The sequence below is a fragment of the Hirundo rustica genome, chromosome 15 (genome assembly GCF_015227805.2).
Source record: "Hirundo rustica isolate bHirRus1 chromosome 15, bHirRus1.pri.v3, whole genome shotgun sequence".
Taxonomy (NCBI): domain Eukaryota; kingdom Metazoa; phylum Chordata; class Aves; order Passeriformes; family Hirundinidae; genus Hirundo; species Hirundo rustica.
This window is the reverse complement of record NC_053464.1, coordinates 8,600,554-8,621,555: the sequence shown is the minus strand read 5'-3', so window position 1 is coordinate 8,621,555 and position 21,002 is coordinate 8,600,554. Positions and strand designations below refer to the sequence as shown.

The 21,002-nt window shown below is 38.8% G+C and overlaps 1 protein-coding gene across 3 annotated transcripts in view; it reads right to left on the bottom strand.

Moving 5' to 3' along the window:
- VPS35L (VPS35 endosomal protein sorting factor like) overlaps positions 1–21,002 on the bottom strand; it is a 47,672-nt gene that overhangs the window by 26,080 nt on the left and 590 nt on the right. The window contains exons 1-20 of one of the 3 annotated variants that reach the window (XM_040079284.2): positions 19,777–19,847; positions 16,881–16,980; positions 15,777–15,944; positions 15,332–15,454; positions 14,943–14,967; positions 13,847–13,923; positions 13,129–13,257; positions 10,747–10,831; positions 9,725–9,784; positions 7,788–7,884; positions 7,331–7,378; positions 6,237–6,330; positions 5,675–5,752; positions 5,177–5,299; positions 4,456–4,502; positions 2,282–2,393; positions 1,955–2,071; positions 1,567–1,620; positions 1,082–1,162; positions 175–237 (exon numbers count right to left, since the gene is read on the bottom strand). In XM_040079284.2, the coding sequence (XP_039935218.1) occupies positions 175–237; positions 1,082–1,162; positions 1,567–1,620; positions 1,955–2,071; positions 2,282–2,393; positions 4,456–4,502; positions 5,177–5,299; positions 5,675–5,752; positions 6,237–6,330; positions 7,331–7,378; positions 7,788–7,884; positions 9,725–9,784; positions 10,747–10,831; positions 13,129–13,257; positions 13,847–13,923; positions 14,943–14,967; positions 15,332–15,454; positions 15,777–15,944; positions 16,881–16,980; positions 19,777–19,793 (1,698 nt within the window). In that variant the 5' untranslated portion in view covers positions 19,794–19,847. Of the gene's footprint in view, positions 1–174; positions 238–1,081; positions 1,163–1,566; positions 1,621–1,954; positions 2,072–2,281; positions 2,394–4,455; positions 4,503–5,176; positions 5,300–5,674; positions 5,753–6,236; positions 6,331–7,330; positions 7,379–7,787; positions 7,885–9,724; positions 9,785–10,746; positions 10,832–13,128; positions 13,258–13,846; positions 13,924–14,942; positions 14,968–15,331; positions 15,455–15,776; positions 15,945–16,880; positions 16,981–18,239; positions 18,457–19,776; positions 19,848–21,002 lie in introns of those variants that run through there. The other 2 variants (XM_040079283.2, XM_040079285.2) reach the window with 2 other exon arrangements.

Below are 21,002 nucleotides of genomic sequence, written 5' to 3'. Positions count from 1 at the left end.
GAATAATAATTACTTAAGTAGTAAGCAGCTTAAAGCTCCCAAAATATTTCTAAACTTGACAAAAAGTCCTTGCATTCTGTGAATCTATAAACAATCTAAATATCCCAGTCAAGATAAATTCTCTTGCAGAAAAACTCCCAAACAGTTGTTCTTATTAAACAGAGTATTACTTACCACTGAAAAAAGCAGAGCAAAGTCATAGATATAGGTAATAACTTTCTGAATAATTGACTGCAGCTAAAGGGGAGAAAAAGGAAAAGTTTAAAAAGGGGGAAAATTATTGTAATATGAGTTAAATTACAACTATCCACACCAGAGATTATTCTTCTCCAGTTATTCATAGAAAACTCTTTTGAAAGAAGCTTCAAGCATTCATCAACATTATTTCTTTCCCCAAAGCAAGACAAACATTAGCTATGCTGTTCTGATACGTCTCCAACATACCCTTCAGAACCCATATTGAACAGAGGCTGACCAGCCTGCCCAGGCTTTATTTGCTCTTCACTTCCATGGTTAGGCACATTTTTTTAATTTAGTCTCCATGTCCTTCAGCTCTCTGCACTAAAAACCTCAGCCAAATAAACAAATATAAAAAACCCAAACCAGTTTTTAAAATATTCTTTTGTAGGCACTTTTTCTACCCTCCAAGTAACCACAAAAACCTTCTCAACTAATCCATATCTCATTTGGCATTCAGTCTCAAGAACTGGACACAGTAATTCACTGAAGCCTTAACACTGCCAAATAGTGATAGACTATTTTATGGTTTACTTCTATTTAAACACCATACCATGATTGCTAATTTCCTTCAGCAAATACCACTGTTGATGGAGGAGTTTCTACTTTTAAATACATAAATCATTCAGGTTTAGAATTTCTCAGAATTAAAAGATTGATGTGCATGGAAAAAAAAGGAGGAATGAATCACAATATTACAGTATTCCAAGAGGCTTCCCAAATTATATCTAGTGTTAAAAAATAATTACTTTGTTATAAGAGTTATCAGTAATGTTTAAGAATTAATTCCATTTAAGAAAATGCATATGAGATTTTTACAGATTTGGCAAAATAAACTCTTTACCTGTGGGTAAGCATCTTCAAATGCTCGATCAGGAGTCATGTGTTTGATAACATCAGCCAGAACTGTATTGACCTCCCGCTTCTGTGTAGCAGAAAACAAGGTTACAAAATGAAATTGGCACATAAATCAAGTCACTAAACACCAATTGAGTAGGATAATTTATTTCCATTTGCCAAAGCATCAGTTTTTTATGGAGCTCTAGTTAAGCCAGGAACTTTAACCACAGCTCCAGCAAATCCTTACTTATACTGATCCATCTGCCATTGAAACAAAAGGATAAGAAACCTTCAGTGCTGTGGGGAAGAAAAGCTTCAAAGCTGCATCTTTTATCCCTATTCATCTTTCATGAAAGAAAACACTTTTCTTCATTCCTACACATTTATACAGAATAGTCAAAGCCTTTCTATCTTTAATACCAGACTGCTAACACAGCCACTTAGTCTGTATCAGAAAAAATCAAAGGAAACAAAGTCATTTTCACCTACCGTAAAATGTCTGCACGTATACTCCACCCACACTTCGGCACAGTTGATATAATCCTAGAAATACATGTGTCTTATGATTACCAATATTTACAGGAGACTGGGAGAAAAACACTTGCAAAAATTACACTTAAAGGAATTAACTCCTGAAGTATGATTCATGCAGACCTAAACATCTAGAACTCCAAAGCTGCATTTGTGTAATAATGTTGTGTAAAATTATGTTTCAGCAGAATCGGGGTTTTTTTGTTTTTGTTTTTGTTTTTTTTGCAGCTGTGTGTATTTGGAAAAGGTAAACAGTGTCATGCTAAGCACATGCTTACTGAACAACTGGCTACAACTGTGCTCTAAACACAGAATCAGTACTGAAACAGAATGGACAGTAACTCACCTGTGGGTTCTTCAGCTTTGTTATAACCTTCCAGGCTTCATTTAATATTTGAAGGCGATCATTTTCAGGAGGATCAGCCAATGCCAAGTTTAATCCCAGGGAGCGAAAGAGGAGATGCTGAAAGTTAATGAGAAATTTTTAATTAAAAGCAGATCATGCACGTCCATTTAAGACTGGTCTGGCAGATACAGTGTGCAGACAGATTTTCAGATCAAACCACTTGAATAATTTTATTCAAGCGACACCCAAGCTATGTAGGCAACTACAAAAGCATAAAGACCTTTGTGACAGAAAAGGAATTGTTACAAATTGCATACAAAATGTTACCTTTGGGAATCCAGACTCATCACACTCTTTAATCATCCCAATAAAGTCCATCGATCTTGCAGCAATAAACTCTGCTCTGAACGCCGACATTACTGAATTCAACAGCAAAGCACTGCAATGAACACAACCCAGATCAATACAGCCCAGCATCAACTCAAATTTAGTAGTACCTACATTTACAGTCATCTGAACTTTTTAGACTAACAACTGTCCAGCATCTATCATAAATTTTAAAAGAAGAAAGAGAATAAGGAAAAAGACTCTCACACAAATTGAGCTTGCTTTAATGAGGATTAATAATGCATAAGCAAAACAAGAAAGCATTAAGCCACCAGATAAGGAAATGGTAACCCGGCATGTAAAATACTTCTTCCACACAGGTGTTTTTGAAGCTATCATTTTAGCAGTTTACTAGAAATATCAAGCAAACCAGGGGTAGCTGACATTTAGAAACTTATTCTTGGTTTAACTACAGTTCAGAAGAACATTTAGGGATGGCAAATCCCTATTGAAATTTTTCCTAATTAATTATATATGCATTATAAAAGCCACATTTCTAGCAGCTGCATTGTTAGGATTAAAATAAATCCGAAGTCACGGACATGTGATAACTGGCAAGGTCATATTTAGACATTTCTGATTAACCATTCAGACAGGTATTTGTGTTACTATCAAGCCAAAGCCACAACTGAAGACTGAACTCCCTACATGACTGTAACATCCAGTTTACTCAGCCACGAGTTAGCTCAAGAAGCTGCCTCATAAAACACTGTGCCCTTCACTAGTCTCAAACAGACAGTTTGAATACAGGGCAGTTCACCTTGAGGAGAATTCTGTGGAGTGCTTAAAATAACCCAGCAGCTTCTGTGTTTCTCTCTGAGCTTTAGTGGTCCTATCACAATTTGACTGGAATTTGCATTTTATCATTAGACAAGCACTTCCAGTTCACTAGGTCTGTGCTTTGCAATACAGACAGCAGGGTGCTACTTCTGCAAAGTAGCTCATGGAACATATTGAGATTATTTAAATATTCATATACTGATGCCTCTTGCTTTGTAGTATCTTGACAGTCATGAGAAGACACAAAACACAGAACTCCACTTTGAAAGAAGACCACTGTTTTAAACTGGATTACTCAATTTCCCAATAAAAAAGACATGTCCCCAAATAATTCCTTTCAAAAAAACCCTCATTATACTCAACATTTTATCCTTCCTTCAAAGAGCAAACAGGAACAAAGAAGAGGAACCTAGCCCATCTGTACAGTGAAAATGCTGGAAGGAGATTTGAAAGTAAGTTCCACAAAACAAATCAACACCTGTATGAAACAATTTGTACATCAGAGGATGTGAATTATTTTTATCTGTTCTATACACTCTCTTACAATACCATTTTCACAGCACAATTTTAAAATCATGCTTTCCCCACACACCTTAGTTCAGTCACAGAATGCTGCCACTCCTCAGCTAAGTGATTAACATATTTTAGTTCCTCAGCTGCTGCAGAATTGGACTATACAAAACATACCAGAAAAAAAATAGATAGCTGAAAACTCTCACAGAACTCAGCCAAGCTACAGAATAAAATGAACAGAGAGGAGCCCATCAGCAGGCCAGACTGCATCCACAAAACTCAGGAAGTACATCCAACTTTCAGAGCAGACCATCCTCTGAACACAACTACCCTGCACAAAGACTTCTAGGAGACATTTGAGATACTAATTTTAATGTTGAAAAAAGTAATTCCCTAAGTACTACCACCTTCCAAAGGCTGCCAGCAGCTTTACAACTTCCCTTGCTGAATGCACATATGGCCTGACAGTAGCCAGTGGAGGACAGGGGAAAGAAAGGGGAGAAAAACCCAGAAAAATGAAGCAAAACCAGGAATCCGAGACATGGCTAAGGGAGAACACATTACATGTCCTAAACTTTGGCTTAGGAGCCAGAATGCAGAAACCAAGTAAAACTAATTAACTTTGGTTTGACAAGTAATCTACCATATTTTAGAATTCATCTCTGGAAAACAGATGTTCATAATCATGATTTAGTAAGCTGCTGGGAGAATGAAAGCTGCTATATGCATAACTGTTTCCAAAAGACAGAGAGAGAACATTATTCCAGGAACTCAGGGGTACTCATTACAGACTCCTGTCTTCCACACTCTGCAACACTTACTTGTTCCCCAACTTCTTGCATCTTTCCATCATCTCAGTAAGCAGAACCTGGAAAAATTACTTATTAAAATCAGTGAATGGAGACTCTGCAAATATATTCAGCTTTAATTACTGTACTGAAATCTACTAAAAGCTGTTTTAATTACTTCTCCAATACATTCCAATAGTCCTGTCTTATCCTATATTTACAGCACAAGAAAACGTAACATAAAACACATCTTCTGGAATAGGTACAGTGGCATTTCAACCAAAACCACCATTGTAAGGAAGTCAAATCTGCAGTCCTTCATCCATGCCATTACTCCAGGTAATCACTATTTGCCAGCCAGGTCAGTTATCTCCTGCAGGAGAGGTGAAAACTCTGCCAAACTGACAGAGAATAGAACAGCCTGTTCACTATGTTAAAGTAGTTTAGTTAAATCATTTGTCTATCTGTATGACAGAAGAAACTGATGAATTCAGGAAATAAAGATTAAACTAGCTAAAGGACAGCAAGAAACAAACAGGAATACTGCCTATGAACTTGAAGTGGTCACACTTGAGCTTTGTGGAAACAAGTATTCTTCCTGTACAGAAGAGAGCATCAGACAGTCCTACGTAGGCTCTTTTTACTTGTCTTCACACTTATGTAAGAACTGACTGAGGGGAGGATTTTAAGTAGGCAAAATTGACTCTTCACCACAACACTTCCTTTAGCACTGAGCATTACCATGTTCACTTACATCTGGAGCATGGTATGCAATACACTGTAAAATCCAGTCTATAGCAGGAGAATATAGGGTCAAATACAAAGGGATCTCCACACATTGCACCACCAGCTGGTTCTGAACTGTATCCCCATGTATCTGTTGAAATAAGAGACAAAAATACGTTGCTGTAAAAAGGTATTTAATGGGAGATAAGATAACCTGGTCAAAGTTTGTATATGAATGGAAACAACAACAGACAGCAGCACAAAGGTGCAGATATTCTGAAGCATTCCTTGCAAGCTGAGGGAAAAGATATCAAGCTCCTAACATATATTGTTCAAGTCTGGAAACATGCTGAATAAAACAGTTTCAACTTATCAGAATGTATGTAAAATTTCCCATATTATATCTGGATATAGGAACACCCCTAAATCTAGATTTCAGAACTTCGGAGATTTTTTTTAAGTGTGTGGCACTTTGATTAAGGAGTGTATTTATCTGATTTTGCAAATAAAACACTTATTTGCTTACTTGTTTAAATGTTAGGAGAAAGTCAAAAAAATTTTTGTTCAGGCTTTCTTTGAGTTGTGGTGCCACTTCCATCCCAACCTGTATAGAAAGAAAAAGATTTTATTGGCATCTATGAATTCTCCTTCAGAGTGAGATAAAAATGCTGAAGGAATACATCCAAGTCACACATATCAAATCAACAAACAGCATTAAATCAAATGCTTTTGACTGATTATTTCCTTGCTTACTATTATAGCCATGTCCATTAACAACTACCCTGAGGCAGGTAGAGCTGTTTTTAAACACCATCCTAACATCAGCTCCAAGTATCTGTAAGCACTGAGGAAATCAGCGTCTACTCCAGCGCACTGCAACAGCCTACAGCAGCACATAAAATTATTCTTACTTATTACAAACACCTAGAGAGAGAGTCCCCATTCATGAAACAGAAGAGAAATCATTTTTTGTTTGTTTGTTAAAAGGAAGAGACAGGGCTTGAGATAAAAGCAGTAGTTCTTTGAAGCAGTGGCAGCACTGGCTGCAGTAAACCTTTGATAGAGATCAGAGGTAAATGACAGCCTACCCTGCAAAGGTATGCTCTGGCATAGACTGCAACCAGTGGATCTCCAATTCCTCTAATCATAGATGTTAACCGTGGGAGACATTCCGAAATGCCCCTGTTTTTATCAGAAATGAAAATGAGCTTCAACAGTCAGTAACAGAATTATATCACCTACACATAACTTCAGTAGCTGCCTTGTAGACTAACAATTGAGCATGACTTATATCTATCAAAGAAAAAGGTTACTAGCACAAAAATTTATTTCATAAGTAAAATTTTCTACGTATGGTAATACATATCCTATATTCAAATTGCAGTATTTGCTATTCAGAGCAAGACAAATAAAATTAAAGAAGTCCTCCTCTAGCTTGGAGAACAGCAGAGCTGTGGAAAAGCTGTAACACAATGTAAGGAAAGTAGATGCTTAAAGCAGAACTGGCAGAACTCCTTCCATGTCTCATTTTCCCTCAGGTCCTTTTAGACAGAGGGGTACTAGTGCCTGGATATGAGGCCCACTAATTCCAGTAAAAGAACTGCTTTTTAGGGATAATAAAGTTGTCAGTATAGTAGCAATTTGGCTTCCAACACTCATTTCAATATATAACTGAAGAAGGACAATTACAAGGGAAGGAACATTTTCTGCTCAGCAGCTGGCACTGTTTGGCAACACATTAAATTTACACCGAAGCTTTCAATAGATAGCAGTCCATTGCTCCTAAATTATTTCTCCTACTCTGTCTCTCCCAGTATGACATCAATATTTTCCTTTCAGATTTCTATCCTGTCTTTTTGTCACACTCCTCATGTCAACAATCTCCTTTCCCCTCCGCCATCAGAAGCCACTGGTTTTCAATTTGCACTGGGATTTGTGACACCTGATATCACATTTGTGCACACATTTGAAAACTGAGAGCACTATTGTATTTCAAAGTGCATCACCTTCACCTTCAATTTTTTCAGGGTATTCTCATTTAAAATTCCCAAACCTCTCTGCTTCTCCTCCATTCTACTAAGACCCTACCCACCATTTATCACAGACCTCTCATGTTTAATTAATTGAATTACTTCCTAAGTCTGCCCATTCACTTCCTTCCCATACTCAACGTTATTCTTACGTTTTGGACAGGAACTTATTGCACTTCAGTATTGCTGCTTCCACATAACTAAATTGAAGCCAAGTTAAGGAGCAAAACTAAGACTCACAGCATTGAAAAACCTGAAGCAAACATACACCAAATGGATATTGACCAAACTATTTTAAGGCCTTCTGTAATTAATGTCACTACATTTTGCTGATTTTTACAATCTATCTACAAGGCTTTGTTTCAAAAATTTTCATACATCATCTCTACTTTGTCACTGCCAAACTGCTGAGTGCCAATAACAAAGCATTCAGTTTACTATGCAGCATGACTCAAAAGTACATTCAGAACACACAGCCTGAGACAAACAAAACAAAACCAGTATAAACATCAGATCCTGTGGGGTTTATTGAAACAAACATGTTCACTTTTGGAAAAATCTACAAAAAACCTGCAGACACACTCTGAGGGTCTCATTTGACAAGGATACAATCTGGGAATGAGTTCTCTGATGGAAGCAATCTTGAAAAACCAGTTTAAGCAAGTTTCTTTAGCAGTGTCGTTAACACTCTCTGGAGAAAAGTTATCTGGGGAAAAAAAAACAACTCAGAAATAGTTACATTCTTTCTGGAAACAAGTTACTTTTCATGTTAAAACTGTATTCTTTTACCATTCCTCAAGAAATGAAGCGCACAATAATAAACTAGGCAATACATTTGCTTCTCAGTGCTCTTGAGCCACAGTCAGAGCTGAGTACATAACAAGAAAAGGTAACAATCTTGTAGTAAATAACATTTCAGAACCTGAATTCAAGCACTTGGAGCTCATCTCAGAGGCGCTACTGAGAATTCCAACCTCTCCCTCTGCTCTTCCAAAATCAAAAATTGTAAAAACAAGAAAATATCGAAAATCTGTAACAAATACGTGTATATAAATCTATAATGACTAGAGAACATACAAAAGAGATTTAAGCACTCAAATTATTTATTTCAAAAGGCCAATATAAATTTTAAATAATACTATTGCAAGAAGTATGAAATACTGAACATGGACAGAAACCCTGTTTGTATACACTGAACACTGAACACAGCCTCTTACAAACTCCTTGTGAAACCATCTAAACACCAGTGCTCTCCCACTCCTGCCTCCAGAAGGTGAGAAGCTCCACAAGAATGTTTCCAACTTGGAACAGGAGAGAAGCCACACGTTAGAACTTCCTGCACTTGGTTTTTATCTTTCTCCTCTACCTCAGGAGCTCACACTGAACTTGGTTTCTCTTGGTTCCCAAGGGACAAGCTCAGAGGCTGGGCCTGAAATCCCCGAAGGTACACATGCACAGTCAGAACAGCAGAGATTTTCCTTCTCCCTCCCACTTTTAGAACTGCCTGGGAAGTTTCCAGCAGCAATGCCTCTGGCAGCTGTACAGCTGCAGCAGGAGCTCAGCTCTCCAGAACAGATGTAACCGTGCCCAGAAATCGGGATGTGCTATGGGAACTGCCTGCCTGCATTAATGTTTGTAAGAGCAGTTTGTCAGATCTGCAACAACCAAATTCATCTTAACTATTTTATCTATGTTCATTTCAAATTTCAGTATTTGCTGATTCCAAGTTTACTGCTCCAATCCTATGGATTTAACTGTAAACTAATGGTACTGTTCCTCTGACACCTACAGAATGTTTCATCTTGCAAGGATGTGCACTTAATGCACTCCAAATTGTAAGGAAATGCCTGTATTTTCCATGGAATGTTTCATGTCTTGCTAAAGAGGTTCTTTCACCTGCAATGTGTCAAATTAGATTTTTACATTGTGGTGGAACTTAAACTGAAAAAAGAAAAAGGGCCTAAGTTAGATTACGCTAGAAGCAGCCTGCTGCTACTTGCAAAATTCTTTTATTACGGCAAAACTATTAAGCTTCCAGCGAAGCAACAAAAACATCTATTTACCAAATACCGAGACTCTCAGCTTTATTACATTTCTACCATTAACTTTAAGCTACTAAACTGTAGTACTTTCAGAAGAGAGCACATGCTAAGACAAAAAAAAGGAAAAAAAAAATTCTTCACCTAATTTGGCTATTCCTGTTTAAGTCTCCCTCCCCCTAATAAATTCTGTATTAGAGAACTTACACGATTCTTTGTGATTTCAAGTCTCAGAAAGACCCAGTTTACAATTAGTACCAGCAGAGCCACAAGCACACTTTATTGTATCTTAGGCATATCCTTCACAATTAAAATGTAATCTTGCACAAACACTGTGAATAGTGGACGCTGAAAGCATTAGATTTTACTCTATTAAAAACTAAAACCTACTAGATTCAAATCATCACCTTTTCTATCAGAGATAGAGCAGCAATGGTCCTGTTTAACCTTCCTCAAGGTTGGACTTGATTTTTTTCTGGAGAACAGTAGACACAAACACAAAGTTACCTGGCAGAGAGACTCGGTTATCCATGCACATTGACAGAATTCTTTCATACACCAGTTTCCCTGGTTAAAAAAAAAATAAAAATCAAAAAATTAAAACAAATTAACAAACTATAAACCACAAAATGTTGGTACAAAGGTTCCCTTTCCAACACACAATGAAATTTTATGGAAAAACCTTCCTGGAACACTGACATTTTGCTGCCCTCTAGTGAGGCTGAAATGTTCAGAGTGATTTAGCAATTCTCACACTATAAAAACATTCTCTGGCTCTCTTAAGTGCAGAGGTAACACACAGGTCAGATTTCTCCCAGGCCAGGAAAGGACAGCTGGTGTCCTGACTTTGCTGAGTTTGGAAATTGTGTTATCTCCAGCAGCTTTCAGCAAGTAGGAAGGAGCACAAAGAGGAAGCGTGACCTGAAAAAACAATTGGATCTCTGTCGCAGCATATCCTGCTGGCACCGAAATACCCTTCAACTTTGAATACCATTGTAAATCTTTTCTATAACATGGCAGAAAAATAAGAGAGTCACATGAAGCAGATGACAATTTCACTTACAAGTTTAAAAATATATTAAAAAATTCAATAACTATATTCTGATCATTTCATAGTCCCAATTCAGCCAAAGAAAACTTTGACTTCTATTCTTCAAATACAAAAATAATGAAATACTGAGTCAAAAGGCTGCCAAAATCCAAAATATTTTTATAATGACAGTGTGTCTTAAATTTCAAAATGCAGAGAGATCATTATTTCTCCTAACATTTTGTTCTAGATATTAACTAATACATAAAGCACAGAAACACAAAATTGAATATTTGTATCTTAAGGACTTTGCTCTTAGGAGATTTTTTACAATTATATACCATGTTTACCACTGGTGCCCAAATGTTTATGTTGGAAATATTCCATGTTAAAACTAAAAGTCATTTCAGCCCTTTTTGGATAACTTTGATGCTTTCTAACATTGCAAAAAAAACCTTATTAACAATTGTGGAGTAAGTCTGGCACAGTAGATACTTACCGAAAGTATCAAGGATATCTGTAATTAAAACAAATTTACTTGGATAAAACTGGATTACTGTTGTGTCTGAAAGAAGCTTAGAACACTAGAAAGGGAAAAAAAAAGACAAAGAAACATTTTTAGAGACAACGCAAGTTTGTGTTTTTACTCCAGAAAATTTCTGCTGGAATGGATGAATATTCACAGATGGAAAGGGCCAATGTGAACAATGAAGCCAAAAGCACAAGGACATCTAACGTCACAGACCCTGGGGCTTGTTGTAATTTTCAGGTTATTCTTCATTTCCAGTAGTACGCAGACCTGGTTTTCCTTTATACAGGGTAATCTACAGTGCAGAGTTTCAGCTGACCATGAAGATCTGTGCATTTGTTCAGACAAGACAAATTCTCTCCCAGACAAGGCATTAAAAGGCACTTCTCTAAAATGCTGAAAAAAAAGACAGCTTCTACCAAAAGAAAAGAGGTGAATGACTGACTGGGGAGAGAAATTCACCTCTTCCTTGCTTAAGCCAAATGTGGCCTCTGGCCTAGAGTCTTCTCTGGTCTCTAAGACTGACAATCTTTTCTATGAGCTCCATCCTTTCTCTCTCCTTCACCACTCCCACTTTTCTTAAGAGCTCACACACATAATCAACTTACTTCAGCTTACTCTAAGTAGCTTAGCATATTCCATCTTGACAAGTAAAGTATCTTGCAAAAAGGCACTTGAGGAATCATCGAATCAAAGAATTGCTTAGGTTGGAAAAGACCTTTGACAATGTTGAGTTCAGCCTTTAATCCAACACGGCCAAGATCATCAATAAAAAATATCCCCAAGTGCCACATCCAAACATCTTTTAAATACCTCCAAGGATGGTGGTGCCACCACTGCCCTGGGCAGACTGGTCCAGTGATTGAGAACCTTTTGGTGAAGAAATGCTCCTAACCAGAAGCCAAACTCACTCCTCCTACTGTAATACTCCACTGTATTACTACTCTGTAATAATAATGACAGACTGTGTATATAACCACAGCCAGATGCCAAGAGAAGTGATCAGCTCTTTCAGAGGATCCAGCACTCTGCAGGAACAAGCACAACAAGTAAAGTTCAGTTCTACCCTGTCCTGCTGTATAACTATAGAATTATTATCCTTCATGAAACTTTAAAATTCATTAATTACACAAGTACCTATTTCATTCTTAGCCAATCCTTCAATGAGTGATGAGCATTTGCAAGATTAAGCGCTAAGTGAACAACACACATTCAACTTTGGTACCACTTTCCTAAAAGGAAGCACTGGATCCCATGTCAGAAACTGTATTTATTCAAAACTGTTTGTGGACCAGTTGCAAAAGAACATGTGAAAGTATCAATGCATAGATTATTGTTGCATTATCGCACACACATATATATTTACACACAAAACACTGTAAGTACAGTACATTCCTGATGCTTTTCTTCTCATCCAAAGACAATATTCACACTTCACAAGCCTATATATGGATTTTTTTAAAATAACAAGAATAGTGCTGATTTCATAGTATTACAAAAGTACATTAGTCACCCTAGGTCACATATAATTGTTTGATCTCAGTTCATTAAAGTTTCATTTCCTTTTTTTGTCTTTACCACAATTTAAGATGAAATTACTTCAAGCAGTTTTCACAAGAGTATCCAGAACGACCAAAAAAAATCCTGACTTTATATAACCCCACTGGATGACTATAAGCATTACATCAGTTTTACAGCTTTTAAGGATGTCATTATCTCATCTGTCCTCTGCTGCACTCTGCCTCTGGCCTTTTTTAAAGGCCAAGCCAAACAAAAGAACATTTAACTGTCCTATTTCCCTATGCCCTCCTCAAAGCACATCACCCCAATTGACCCAAAGGAAGACTGTGGACAAGTTCTCAAACAAACAAAAAACCCCAAACCCCATACACACAATTTAAAAAATCTGGAGCTCCTTTGGTAGCTTGCTAAGGTCCAAAATCCCTTTATTTAATTGCCCTACTAAGTTTGGATGGGTAAAATGCTGATGTTCAAAAAGCCATTCTGGTATTATTTATAGGGAGTAAGGGGCTGAAGGGGAACAGGAAAGGAAATTACACGTCCTACAAAGAGCTGACTATTACTACATGCTATTTGTTCTAACTATCCTTATTTGGTGGCTCATTGAGAATTCTATCCCATGTAACCTAGTCAAAACCTGTACATAACAACAAAGCTGAGAATCCAACTATAGTCAGAAGTCATAAAACTCTGGAAGAAATGTGTTTCAGACAAGAACCAAAGAAAATAATAGAAAAAGAATAGAAATCCCTCTTTTCCCAAGAAGGAAACTGGACAAGTTATATCAGCAAACTCCCTGGTTCTGCATAGAACGAAAAACATAAAACTGACCTGGATGACTATTTTCAGAGCTTTTACTTTCTGATCAGAGGACCATGCATCCTTTAAAGACTGGTTCAGTTCTTCAATTCGGTTCATGTAATCCTGCTGAGTCAAATTTAACAGCTCTTTCTGTGACCCCTGCCAAGAAAACGCAAACCCACATAATAAGAGCAGGAGGGAAGGAAGGAGAGTGCTGTTATTATAGACTCAAATCACCATGTTGTGGGGGAGAATCCTACAAAATTTATACAACTTCCCTTCAGGTCTTAGAAAAGTAGGTTATGAAACATCTCACCTTTGCACAATAAAATACTGCAGCCTGAGAAATAACTTCAGTGCTCCGTATTTCTATCAAGCTCATAATTGTAACTTAAATTAAACTCAGGTAGACATCTGCAGTTTCTGCAACAGGGGCAACCAGAATTATCAGATTTTTAGACTATGGGGCTCCACAAAGTTATACAGCAGTAAGAAGGTAAATCAACAGCAACAGATCAGGTAAATTTTCAAATCACAATTTCTAGTCATACAAAAATATGATTCTGCCCGAATTCAGTAACAATAAGAATTAAAATTACTAGAGAATTCCCACAGAAAGTACGTATTTATCTAAATGCTGCACTTGCAGAACGAGGACCTTTTTAAAAGGTTTCACAAAAGATTTTTATTTCACAAATTCCTTTCACTGTCATAATGATGCTGTAATTTAATCTGAAAACTTTCTCACCTCTTCCAGATCATCCAGTTCTTCTAACCTTGTCCTCACTTTTTCAGAAACTGCTGAACCAGTAGTTGTGGCTTTTCCTGCGAAGAATTACAGATTTAAGTTTCTTTGACATTCAAACAATGGGACTTCTAAAGAGGAACAAACCTGAAGGAGCCTGACACGGAGCAGTCAGTTTCTGTGACAGAAGACAAACGGTTTGATTCATTTAGTGACTATTCCTGAAGACACACATCTAAACATACCTACAGTGCGTTCACTTTGAACAAGCACAATGACAAGTAAGCAAAATTGAATATAAATGGATTTTCCTGCAAGCTTTACTGGTAAGAAAGAATCACCACATAGAACCATAGGGTAATTAAGGATGGAAAAGCTCTATGGTGGTCTGTGTCCAACTCTCCTCCTCCAAGCAGGTCCAATTCTGAAGTTGTAACAATTGCACAGGGTTATTGCCAGTCAATTTAACAGTATCTAAGGATATAGATGTCACAGTCTGCCTGAACATCCAGTTTCAGTGTTTGACCATTCTCATTGCAAAAAAGTATTTTATATTTTTGCAGACACTGAAATGCTGCATGTTTATTCATATATAAAAACCCCGATTTACTATGCTATGATTACTTAGCCCAGATTCTCTTTGCTAGAAAACATGATAAAATATTTAATATTTGGTTCTTTTTTAAACATCCAGCCTACAACTGAAATCACTTTCATATAAAGAGAATAACTTAAAAAGTTCCCAAAGGACTTACTTGCTTTCCTTCCAGCTAGCAGAAGAGTTGATAAACATGATCCTCAAAATATCATTGCTCAGTTTAAATGGAAGAAAGTTTTAAACTACACTGGAAGGCAGTGCAGTGAAATCACAAATTCATTAGCCCACATGAATAAAAGACAAGGTGGTTGGGTGGCTTATTTTCAATAATTCTTTTAAACAAACATCCAGACATCTTATCCACAAAAAAGCAAGGAGTGTGATGCCAGAAGGGGGGAGGCAGGAAAACACATTTCAACTATTCTTGACCACAAACTTGTCACTGCATCCTGCCTCAAACAAACTCTTGGTAGTTTGTAAACTGGTAAAGAAAGTGCTCACCTTTTTCAGATCCCATGTACAGATTCTGCGAGGAAGCAGAAAAAGCAGACTGTTAGAAAACATGTACTCACTAGCATTCCAAGAATGCATAGGGTAATTACACTGCTAATTAACCCTCTAATCATTTAGAAGCAGACACAAGACTAAAAGTAATTTGCATCATTACAAAAAGACAAAGTGATGGCTTCTAAACAACGAGAGCTGGACTCGGCTCTAAAACAATCTTTACAAGTGAGAGCTTGTAATTCAGTTTTCTACAACATTAAAACTGAAATCTAGAAGACCAGTATTTACCCATGAAAGAATTATAAAACAGCAACATCCAGAATCCATTAAAAATCTAGTACAAATAATAATAATAAAAAAAACCAGTGGCAGCCACCACTTACAATAGAAAGCTTCTCTGTTGTTGTGTATCTAGCAAGGATTTCACCACGTTTGCTTGACCATGGTTCAAAGTCACTTCCCACTGCCGAGCTCTCATCTTTATCCCGTTTCCTTCGTGTGCCATCCTATGACAGGAGTACAAGTGCAAAAGTTAAACACAGATCAGCAAAAAGAAAGGAAGGCTGATAAAGGTCAACTTAATGTTTCAAGTGCCAGCTGATCCTTTTAGAAGTTAAAATTTAAAAAAAAATCCATATTTAAATAAATATGTCAACATGAACCAGATAAAAGCAGGTAAATAAAAACGAATGTTCTATTATTATGGTATAATTCCTATATTAACCTCTTCACTGGTGAGACAATACATTTTATGCAGGGTTGGCTTTATGGTTTTGGTTTGGTTTTGGTTTTATTTTACTTAGTTGAGATAACTGCCCCCAGAGTTACCGTGGGAGGAGCAGTAGTCACAGGATCTGCAGCTGCTGCAAACAATGACAAGGGATCGGTGCCATCCAACACACTGCTCAGAGGGTCCATCATAGAACTAGAGGAAGAGGAGGAGGTAGAAGAAGTACTTCCCTTCCGGTTCATCTTCTTCGTCTTGGATTCAGTAACCTGAAGAAACAGTCCGGTACTATTAAACAAAAAAGTTCTCTTTCTCTTCCCTCACTTTTTTTCAATAACTCATTGAAATACATGCTACATAAATTGTGCTGTTGCAATGAAAGCAAGGAGACATCAAACAAACTCTTTGGAGAGAGCAGCAGTATTTAAATTGAAGCCTCCCCTTTTCCCTGAATCTGGAGGCATTCACTCTTCATTTCCACTGCTTTTTTTTTTTCTTTTCAGTTCTAGGTGTACAAAATTCTAAGAACAACCACTCTGAATACCTTTCTAGCACCCCTCCTCTATTTTATTAGGTTTGTGCCTGTCCTCCAAACTCTCTCTTGCTCTCTAATTTCCTCTGCCAGTTTTATCTTTCTTCCTACAACACTCGAGCCTGGAACATTAAATCCATACCTCAGGCCACTGTCTTCTCTCCCTGCTGACCTTCCTGAGCAGAAGCTGCTGCCCATTTATCATTCATTAGTGGATAACTCATCTCTTTGAAGCTGGATTTTTTTCTGTACATCCTTAAAAGCCTCTTACACATCAAAGAAATGATAAATGTTTTAAAGGACACAGCTGACTGGAAGCTAACCCAAACCCAAACCTCACATCAGACAATTATGCAGGTCATTTGTAATGCAACAATTTGATTTTAAATTTATCCATTATTTGGCACATAATGCAAACAAGAAAACCTACAAGCTGGAGGTGATGTTTTTGTCAGGAGATTGTTTCTGGCGGTTTCTAACAGCACCAGCAAACTTCTGTAAAGGGCAAACAGAATAAACCTTGATGCCTCTAAAACAGGTCACTAACACAGAGAGCAACCTCCCAAGTACCACCAACCTCAAAGCCTCTCCATTTTAAAGGAACAGACGTAAAAAAGTGGAACACAATCAGTCTGAATTCAGATTCATTTCCCAAAAGCACAAAAAAACTCACTGTAATGGGTTTCAGTGGATGGTAATCACCAAAATCCAAGGGTATAGATTCCAGTTTGCACATTTCAGATTCTGACACATAGGTCCTTGATCTTGCATGCCTTAAAAAGTAAGAGTGAAGAGAAAGTATACATGCATATAAAGAACCACATACTAAGAGAGAAGCATACCCTACATCTATACAGATTCTTATTTACAAAAATGCATATTGAAAAATGAGCATACATAAAGATCCAAATTTCTCTCAACTATCTCTATGAGATAACTTAAAACTAAAACTGGAGAAATTTTACTTTCGGCCATTTAGTTGTACTCTTTTTTAATCTTTGAAACACAGAGCTGCTAATTGCTCTTTTCTATTTCATTCAAAATCCTGAGAATGTTTGTATCACACACTACTGCTTCAGCTGAATGAGTAAAACCAGGGGATCCACAAAAAAATTCTTTAATCAGACTCAAAACAAAAGCAAACAACCCTTCCCCCACATAACACAAATCTTTCCCACAAGAATTAATCCAAACTTTCAAATAATTCCATTCCTGCTCAAAGACATAACTCATTTGGAAGATTTTCAGCTAAGCAGCCAGCTCTTCAACAAATACCATGTACCCAAAAAATCCAAGTTTCCTTAATAATGAATTACGGATTAGATAATTTGTGGCTGTGCCACTCCAAGGGGAAACTTTTGACATCTAATGAGACAGAGCAGAGCAAGAGTCCAGTGAAATCCACATGCTTATTTGTTTTCTTGTTTTGTTTTGTTGATCTCCAGTTCCTTTTCTTTTTGCTATTGGCTCATTGTTCAATGACTCTTCTTGCTCATTTGCATCATGGGTTAATCAGCATCTGGGTGGAAAATTTTCCAATCTGTCTCTGGCTACACAATGATAACATTTCTTTAACTGCTGACAGCTCTCTCAGCATCACCAGGCAAAATCAACTGCACTCCAATCAACGTAAGCACACTGGGTGAGTGCACATAGCAATAACACACACGTGGGAGTGAACAAGAGCTGTAAACCCTGCAAATAGGTCTTTAAAAAGTATAATGTGGTTATTCAATTGATAAGACAGCTTGTAACACAGCTAATACAGAAGACAAGATCAAGTCTGCTCTGGCATTACGTTCTGTTTACTCTCCAGGGAAAGGAGATTAAGCATTCCTTTCTTGGCCACAGCAGTGCAGCCAGCTTTTGCGAGGAAATAAAAATAAGACTCTGGCCAGGCTGGGGTTTCATCTTCTGTGCATCCTGCATGATTACATCCCTGCTTCAGGCGCTCTTTTAACAGTGGGTTTCAACCTTTTCCACACTGCAATTGCCACCACTCTACACCTCCAACACCTGCCAGCCTACCAACCTTTTTCTCTCCTCCTGGTAAAACATCTTTTTTCCTGGGACTGCTTTCAGGCACACAGCACCCTCCCAGAGCCAGTGCTTATCCTAAAGCAAGCACTTCAAAAGCTCACGGGGAGAACAAAGGACCCAGGCATATAAAACAGAAAAGAGACCCTTTACAACACTAGACATATATTGGCATTGGTAATAACAATGAGGCACATCCCATAGTGGCTGTACCTATCATTATTTGAAAAATAAACCTAAAACCAAGACAATTTCTCTAGATATTTATGCATAGCTATTATAAAAATGTATTTTAGCCCTATGCTTTAAATTATTTTATATACTACTTTAACAAAATTGTTTAAATTTGCTTAATTTGAACATTATGTTAATACAACCCTTCAGTACAAACAGGTGCTATTTTTTCCCTCATATGGAGACTGATGGCTATGCAGACAATAGATCTGCAAACCAGCTTTTTAGCGTTAATACTGCTCAAAAATAGCTAGGGTTCTGCTAAACCCCAAACCTGAAAATATCTTCTGTATTAGAGAACAGCATGATGGAATCATCTTACTCTGGTAAAGGTCTGGTTATTTCCCCATGGCCACTCCTACATCAGTGTTACTAGACCTATTTATTAGGCTGTTACCTCATTGCTGTACTGTGCAAAAATCAATTTTTCAGAATCTCTGCTGCTCTGCTTAGTTTCACTCTATTTTGTAACTGCTTTTCTCTGTTTATCCTTCCTTTACCAAATACTAGACTGAATAATACCATGTCCTACGCAGTGCAGCTTCCTCAGATGTACATTTTCCTGTAAACGCACGTTGCTAGAAACTGATTGTCTCTGTCTGTAGCCCGTGTCTACTCCTAAAGAACATGTGAAAGACAACTAACAGAGGCTAAACTGTGTTAGTAACACAGCACAAGACCTTCATCTCCCCCGGCGAGCAGCGAGGCGGGCGGGACAGCGGGCCCGCAGTGACCCCGCCCGGAGGCGGCGGGCGGAGCGCTCCTGCCCCGCTCCGGCCCTTCGCTCCGAGCAGGACACGTTCCATGACAACACACCGGGAAAGCCAGCGGCGCTCGGGAAACTCCTGCTTATTTTAGGGGAGGTAACGGGAGGCCAGCGGCCGTCACGTCCCACCCGGCTCACAGCTGCGGCTCCGACCATCAGCAGAGCTGTTCCGCCGGCCCGGAACCCGCGTAGCTCAGTGTAACGCCAGGGTGTTAAGAACGGTATCTGTACCCTCGAGTTTCTCAGACAGCAGCCCCGGGCTGCGGTCCCACGCTAGCGAAGCCGCCCAGCGCTCAGCCTGCCCCCGCCACTCGCGGAGGTCCCAGTCCCCCCAGGCCGAACTGCCCCGAGCCCCGCGGGCGGAAAGGCCCCGCACTTTCCCCTCTGCCACATCCGTGGCCGCCCCCGCCTTAGCCTCCCGGGCTGCGAGGGCGACCGAGCGGGACGGCAGCCCTCGCCCAGCCGCCGGGGCCCGCAGCCCCCCAGAGCCCGCACGGAGGAACGGGCAGCTCCCGGCGCCCCGCCGCCTCACCAGGGGAACGCGGCCATCTTGCGCCCCGTCACATGACAGCGCGCGCCCGCCGCCCCTTCCGCCCGCAGCTCCCGCCCCGCCTCAGCGCGGGAAACGCCTGAGGGCGGCCGCGGGGCGGCGGGCGAGGCCCCGCAAAAAAACACAGAAATGCGCTTCTTGTTAAAGATTCCGAGTTTATTGTGCAGAATGCTTTAAGTAAAAAGCGAGACCGGTGAGAACGAAACAAAGTACAAAAATAAATAGGCATTTGTAATGGTATCACAAATCCACACAAAATAAAAAGATAAATATGTATAAATACAAAACAGCAAGTACAAAACCAAATTCTGGCACTTGTCAAGAGAAAGGCCTCATGAAAGTTAAAAACAAACAAAAAAATAACACAAACCCTTGTGCTATAATGCTTTATTACACACTGGAAACATGCTTGAAGAACAAGAGGTTTAGATGTGAAACCCTAAGAGAAGGGAAACATTCATTTCTACTAACACACTAAACCTATCTGTGCATCAACATATTGCCTATGCTAATAATAAATACAGCACGCAAAACATCCATTTAAAACATCCATCTTTAGTACTGCTATACAACAGCACCTTTCGTCATCTGTGACACAGGTTACTTTTGTCACTGCAAATTCTTCCCCTCTTGGGATGTTTTCCACTCCTAAGGAAAGCTGGGAACTAAACCCCAGCCTTGATGCCCACAGGATGAGCGGGAAGCTTGCCTCGGGCATTTTCGGTATGACAACTGAGATTTTGAAGCACCACAGCATTTGCATGAAGGGGCAGGTCTTCCACTGGTGTAACTCTTACATTTACACCATTAGGGGAGCCCCTTGGCCCCACGGTTTCAAACAAACAGAGCAGTGTCATTCTTCAAGGTGCTTGGGCAGTGTTTTTGCCATTTTCCGAGCATGCAATTTGGGTAACTTAGTGCTTGGTATAACACACCTGTTTTGAACATGAGCTGCAGAGGACAGACTCGGTGGCAGATAAAAGCCACAGGCTGGTGACACAGTCAAGCCAATCCACTCATCACTGCCCATGAAGGTACTGCCCTCATCCCGTTACAAATGTTCCTGTTTCATGTGATTTATCACAATGAAATTTTCAGCTAGCCTTTTTTTCTCTTACATTCATGTCAACACATTACAAAGCCTCCAAAGTGTAATGTGTTGTATTGTATTGACACTGGGAAAGAAACAAAATATAACCTAATTTACA